At 38.4% G+C, this 7018-nt stretch overlaps 1 protein-coding gene across 3 annotated transcripts in view; it reads left to right on the top strand.

Moving 5' to 3' along the window:
- SLC39A6 (solute carrier family 39 member 6) overlaps positions 1–6453 on the top strand; it is a 22990-nt gene extending 16537 nt beyond the window's left edge. For 2 of the 3 annotated variants that reach the window (XM_042909851.1, XM_042909850.1), the window contains 4 exons: positions 947–1324; positions 2513–2593; positions 3920–4110; positions 5242–6453. In XM_042909851.1, coding sequence (XP_042765785.1) covers positions 947–1324; positions 2513–2593; positions 3920–4110; positions 5242–5394 — 803 coding nt within the window. In that variant the 3' untranslated portion in view covers positions 5395–6453. Of the gene's footprint in view, positions 1–946; positions 1325–2512; positions 2594–3919; positions 4123–5241 lie in introns of those variants that run through there. The other variant, XM_042909852.1, reaches the window with a different exon arrangement.
- Positions 6454–7018: the final 565 nt, after the last annotated feature.

The raw sequence follows: 7018 nt of genomic DNA, 5'->3' as shown, positions 1-7018 counted from the left end.
TTGTTGATAGTGCTGCTATAAACATTGGGGTGCATGTGCCCCTTGAAAACAGCACACCTGTATTGTTTGGATAAATACCTAGTAGTGCAATTGCTGGGTTGTAGGGTAGTTCTATTTTTAATTTTTTGAGGAACCTCCATACTGGTTTCCAGAGTGGCTGCACCAGTTTGCATTCCCACCTACAGTGCAAAAGAGATCCTCTTTCTCTGCATCCTCGCCAACATCTGTTGTTGCCTGAGTTGTTAATGTTAGCTATTCTGACAGGTGTAAGGTGGTATCTCAGTGTGGTTTTGATTTGTATTTCCCTGATGATGAGTGATGTTGAGGCTCTTTTCATGTGTCAGTTAGGCATCTGGATGTCTTCTTTGGAAAAGTGTCTATTTATGTCTTTTGCCCATTTCTTCACTGGATTGTTTTTTGGCTGTTGAGTTTGATAAGTTCTCTATAGATTGTGGATACTAACCTTTCATCTGATATGTTATTTGCAAATATTTTCTCCCATTCCTTAGGTTGCCTTTTAGTTTTGTTGTTTGTTTCCTTCACTGGCTGTGCAGAAGTTTTTATCTTGATAAGGTCCCAATAGTTACTTTTTGCTTTTGTTTCCCTTGCCTCTGGAGATGTGTTGAGTAAGAAGTTGCTGCAGCCAAGGTCAAAGAGGTTTCTGCCTGCTTCCTCCTCGAGGATTTTGATGGCTTCCTGTCTTACGTTTAGGTCCTTCATCCATTTTGAGTTTATTTTTGTGTATGGGGTAAGAAAGTGGTCCAGGCTCATTCTTCTGCATGTCGCTGTGAAGCCTGATGATGTTTTTCATAAGCATCACTCTGTTTAGTACTTGCCATGCTCTAAGATCTTTTTGGACTTTGTCAGTGGGACTGTTTGAAATGTATCCAGGCACATTAACGAAGTTTTCTGACTCTTTCCCAATGTCCTTTGTGTTTATACCTAGGACCTGAAGGCTATTTACGAGCAGACTCACAGGAGCCTTCCCACTTTGATTCTCAACAGCCAGCAATCTTGGAAGAAGAAGAGGTCATGATAGCTCATGCTCATCCGCAAGAAGTCTATAATGAATATGTACCCCGAGGGTGCAAGAATAAATGCCATTCGCATTTCCATGATACCCTCGGCCAATCAGACGATCTCATTCACCACCATCATGACTATCATCATATCCTCCACCACCACCACCACCAAAACCACCACCCCCACAGCCACAGTCAGCGCTACTCTCGGGAGGAGCTGAAAGACGCCGGCATCGCCACATTGGCCTGGATGGTGATAATGGGCGACGGCCTGCACAATTTCAGCGATGGCCTGGCAATTGGTATACATCTACATAGTTGCTTGTTGTTTGACTCTGAAAATGTCACATTAAACTACCAGTCCAATTTTAACAAAGAATAGGTTGATTTTGATAAGGCTATTAACTTCTAAGATTATCAAAATGTTATTTCTTCTGTAGCTACTTCGACAACGAAGTTCTCAATAAATATTAGGTAAGGTTAAGTGCTACAAGTGCCTAGCCCATTACCTAACTTGTAACTATCAACAGTTGTTTTAATTTGCAGTCTTAAGATCAAGATCTAATGTGTACAGAGCATGTGTTTTGTTTTTGTTTTTGTTTACATTTAAGTTCCCTTGTCTATAAAATAGTATTAAGGGAAGAGAATTTTCATCATCTTTTATACCAAAATCATCTTGGCATATCTGATAAGTTCAGTTACGAATCTCTATCCAAAAAACTAGTTTTTGCTGTTAAATTGTTGTATCACAATCAAGAGATAATAGAATACTTATGAGTTTTAGTAACTTGATGCTGGAAGGAGCAATGGAAATAATTACCGGTTAGGCAGCTGAGGCCTGGCAAAGCGAACCACCTGCCCCAGGAGGTAGTGCTGTTGTGCAGCCGGGCAGATGCGCCCAGGCCTTGGCCCCCTGGAAGCCTGGTGCTCTCCCTCCGGTATGTACTGTGCACAGCATGAGCAGCAAAGGAGGACGTGCAGGTGCTCAGTCACCCTGTATAAGCAGTCAGTTATATATGGTGTTAGCTTTTAAAATGGGGGGAGCCATTTGTCCTAGACTGTCCTTGGTAGACAATGAAAGAATGAATGTAAACAAGTCTAATTACATAGTGAATTCTTCTGAGGCCAGCGAAACATATTTGTACTCCTGACTGCTGTGTTTTCTTTTAAATCAGTTTATTTTTTACATAAATGTTTTATGTGGTTGCAGTTACTTCCCGGGTCTGTGGGAAGATCCTCTAATCACTCTGAGGCATAGTGGAACTTTCCCTTCTCTCTCGTACCTGCTTATGCTCCACTGGGAAATGTAAACCTAATGGAATGTAATCTAACATTACTTATAAAGGAGATACGGAGTGCAGCTGGGAAAGTTCTGTTTATTTACGACCAGAATATGGTTCACATCTTTTACCTTGTTTTGTAAGCTGGTAAGTTGTTTTTAAAAACACCCACAATATAATGTGGCCAAACTTTCTCTGATTTTTACCCAGGGGCTGCTTTTACTGAAGGTTTATCAAGTGGTTTAAGTACTTCTGTTGCTGTGTTTTGTCACGAGTTGCCACATGAATTAGGTAAGAGAACCACATAAATGGCATTTTCCAGGGTTATGAAGTATCCTAGTATTGCTGGGTTTTGCTATTGAGAGTTCCAGCAAACTTCTTTGTAACTTTCATGCCTTCTTAGAAGTCTGCTAACCTGTCTAGCTTTCTTTTCTTACTGAGTACAAGTTTGTTTCCAGCCAGAACTCTGACCCTATAAGTATAATTACACAATTGTCCATGTGGGGTTGCCAGAGAGAAACCTGGGTCTCCTCCCTTGTCCTCTTTCCCTACCACATATCTTCTTACACCAGCATGCTGGTGACATCAGTGATCATTATCTTCATACGTACAATATGAATAAGACCACAGGAATAAGAGTCATCTTCTGTTAACAGAGATAAGTTGGCAAAGAGACTTGTTACAGCTGAAGAAAAGGGAAGTTGATGAATTATGTTTTGAATATTTTTCTCTTCTGTCACCAGGACTTAAAACCTTCCCAGAGTTGTTCTGGATCCCAGTTCATGTCCTTGTTTTTCTTTTTACAGACACATATGTGCACACACCTGTGATGCCATTTTCACTTTTGCTCCTTGGCATGTGTTCTGCCATTCACAAGGCCTCCCATCTGCCTACTCAATGTTTATGATCCTCAACATCTGGTTTATGTTCCACATTCTAGATCCTTCATGCTTCATTAAGCCTCTCTCAGCTATTCCTATCTTAATTTGTCTCTTTTTCTCCTTTTATAACTAGAACATTAGACTCTTTAGCTCTTAATTATAAATTGCCTTTATCATATGCTAATCATTTCCTCTGTTCTCCACTCTCCTCTTCTTGATGGCCAGTTACAAGCTTGTTGAAGACAGTGCAAGACCACAAATAGTAGGTTTGTGGTATTTATCATTCATCGACAAAGTGAAAGCCATAACAAAAACCGGAAAAAAATAATTTAGGGGTCCTGGGTGGCCTAGTTGGTTGAGCATCTGACACTTGATTTCAGCTCAGGTCATGATCTCAGTTTGTGAATTTGAGCCCCACATCAGGCTCTGTGCTGATAGTGTGGAGCCTGCTTGGGATTCTCTCTCTTTCCCTCTCTGCCCTCTCTCTCTGTCTCTCAAAATAAATAAATAAATAAACAAGCAAACAAACAATCACAAACTTAAAAACCAAAATCTTAATTTATAGAGCTGTTAGGTGATTTACACTAACACTGTTATCCCTGGGTAATTCTCAAGTTTGCTGCCTTTTCTTTTCCCCTCAAAAAAATTAGAGAATTTTGTAAATTGGGAAATCTGTTGGGTTTGTGTCTTAAAAGTGATTTTTCATTACTTTGTCCCTTTTTGTTTTCTATGAAAGGTGACTTTGCTGTTTTACTAAAGGCTGGCATGACTGTTAAGCAGGCTGTTCTTTATAATGCTCTGTCAGCCATGCTGGCATATCTTGGAATGGCAACAGGAATCTTCATTGGTCATTATGCTGAAAATGTTTCTATGTGGATATTTGCACTTACTGCTGGCTTATTCATGTATGTTGCTCTGGTTGATATGGTAAGTTTTTAAGAAGTTTAATTATAGTGTTGATTAATGATAAAATAGAGAAAATGCTCAGTGAAACCTTATTTTTATAAAGGCTTTAGATTAAGGGGCATCTGGCTGGCTGAGTAGAGCATGTGACTCTTGATCTCAGGGTTGTGAGTTCAAGCCCCACATTGGGGATAGAGCTAACTTTTTAAATAAATAAATAATAAAAAGGCTTTATATTAAATGCAGTAGTGATAAGGGAGTCTATACTTTCGTAAGGTAACAGAAAATACAGGCTCTTTAGAGTTTATCCTTTTGGATTATTGATCACAAGCACATTTATCCTAATGTGTATCAGGATACACAGAAATATCTACCCCTTTCTGATGTGTCTTCTTGAAGGTAGAATCTCAGTAATCAGGTATTGAATTGTGTATAGATTTGTAGGAAACCCAGCACATGTCACATTTTGTTGGCATGCTGTGTATACTTGAAACTGTTCATAAGTTTCTTACTAATGGACAAAGGAGTTACTTTTTTTTTTTTGTCACCAAAATCCACACAATAGTCCCAGCTAATCTGATTGCCGAACTTCTATATAATGTAAGAGTTCCAGATCTCTGAACTTAGGTGAGCTATATGTCATGTTCAGTTCAGCTATACACAGTAACTGAAGCAGCATAATCAGTATAGCTCTTAATCTTATAGCGGAGCAAACTGGACCAATAAAGATTGTGGCTTGTTGAGCATACTGTGAATAATCATTATTAATTAAACTGCTGGGAGGGGTGCGTGGGTGGCTCAGTTGATTAAGTGTCTGACTCTTGATTTCGGCTCAGATCATGATCTCGTGGTTCGTGAGATCAAGCCCTACATTGGGTTCTGCGCTGACGGTGCACGCGCTCCGAATGCACGCACTCTCTCTCAAATGAACAAGCATAAAAAAAGATAAACTGCTGGGAAATGCTGTGTGGCAGTATTAGCTAGAGTCAACGTGTCCTGTTTTAAGATCCTGTTTTAAGGAGTTGACTCAGTATATCCAGCTACATATACAACTAATATTACCGTATACTATATACTATATACTGTTCTGTAATAAAAACAAATTTGTGGTTCTGAAAACTTAAATGTTGCCCTTTTTTTTTTTTTTTCTTTAAGGTACCTGAGATGCTGCACAATGATGCTAGTGACCATGGATGTAGCCGCTGGGGATATTTCTTTTTACAGAATGCTGGAATACTTCTGGGTTTTGGAATTATGTTGCTTATTTCCATATTTGAACATAAAATTGTGTTTCGTATAAATTTCTAATTAGGGTGTAAATTCTAGAGTAGCTTAAAAAATATAGCTGTCTGTAGTTTGAATAGGTCATAAGGAAATGAGAGTTCTTACGCTGTGATACGCAGACTTTACGGTTAGTGAATTTTGTGTGTTTTTTTTAATTGAATATTTCCATTTGTTGTGCTTTATAAGGTCAGTTTTGGTGGTAACATAAAGGTACGTTTTAATATTTAAGTTATTCTATTTTGGGAATATGAGCTGTATGTGCAATTTACCAGTTTTACCAGTTTATTGTATAAACAAGAGATTTGGCATGACATATTCTGTATATTTCAGGAAAAATGTCTTGAATCCTTTTTCTAGAACTAATCTAACACAGCAAGCCCCGTGCTGGATGTCAGGCCTCTGAAGAACTGCTGGTGTTGAGGAACAAGGACGCACACAAAGCCTAAGATACCAATAAAGCTTGTACTGAATTTAAGCTAAGAAATAAAAAGAAGAATCTGTAAGAATAAAGAAGACACAGATGTCTTACCCCAAAAAGTCACAAAACTAGTTATAAAAGAGCAGGAAAATTTTGAATTAAAAAAAAGCAGTATTAGTAGAGAGTACACATGCATAAACATTTTTGTCAGAGTAAAATAAACCACAGTGAGCACTTTTTACTAATTTAGTTGTACATTTAACTTTGTATAATAGAGAAGTCTAAGTATATTTAATGAGCCCAAGCATATATAGCTTAACCAAGAAATTGGAATCTTAAAATATTTGTATGGAGATATACCGGATGAGTACGAGTAAGTTCATGTATGGTCAGAAAACTTGGCTGTTGAGTGTTCTGGTTATCTGGTTTGCCAGATGTCAGTATATTAGAACTTTGAGATAGGTAAAGACCTGAAAACCATTCTGAGTGTAATTTGACTTCTTGGATTCAGAAAGTACTTTGGTATCTTTCAGTGCTTCAGTGTTGTCACTTTGAGCAATTATCATGTGTATATGTAGTACTTTAGACATACTAGGGCTGTCTGTGGCATTCTCTAGATGTTGCTTTTCTACAAAATAAATCCCCCATGTCGGCTTGGTATCAGATACCTGATTTTCTTTTCTCTCTTTTACCGTCGTAACCATTTGTAAGTATACAGTTCATTAAAGTATATTCACCCTGCTGTGCAGTGGGTCTCCAGAGCTTTTTCATCTTGCAGAACTGGATCTCTACACCCATTAAATAACAACTCATTTCTTCCTTTCGCAGCCCCTGGTAACCACCATTTTACTTTCATCTCTATGAATTTGAGATGTCTAATTTTAAGTACAATCCAGATTATAGTATACTTATCAACTCATTTATATTATTAGGTGGCCTTAACTCCGTTTGAAAATCTTTTCCACAAAGACAATGATCCACAATCTGTTCCAAGCTGCCCCTAGTTTTTCTTTTATAACAACCAGGGCCTTAAGCCCGAGAAGCATTGATACCCTACGTTCTAGAGAATCAGAAGAAAATTGGACAAAACCCAATGGCCTACTGAGAGTCAATTGGGCTATCATTTCTATTCCCCAAACCAAGTGACAGGGATGGATATGGGTAACCAGAGAATGACTTGGATTTAGGGTGCCTCAAAGCATGACATGAGGTGTCTCCTCTAGTTCAATG

Source organism: Panthera leo, chromosome D3 (assembly GCF_018350215.1).
Source record: "Panthera leo isolate Ple1 chromosome D3, P.leo_Ple1_pat1.1, whole genome shotgun sequence".
NCBI lineage: Eukaryota > Metazoa > Chordata > Mammalia > Carnivora > Felidae > Panthera > Panthera leo.
This window is presented reverse-complemented; position numbering and strand designations above follow the sequence as displayed.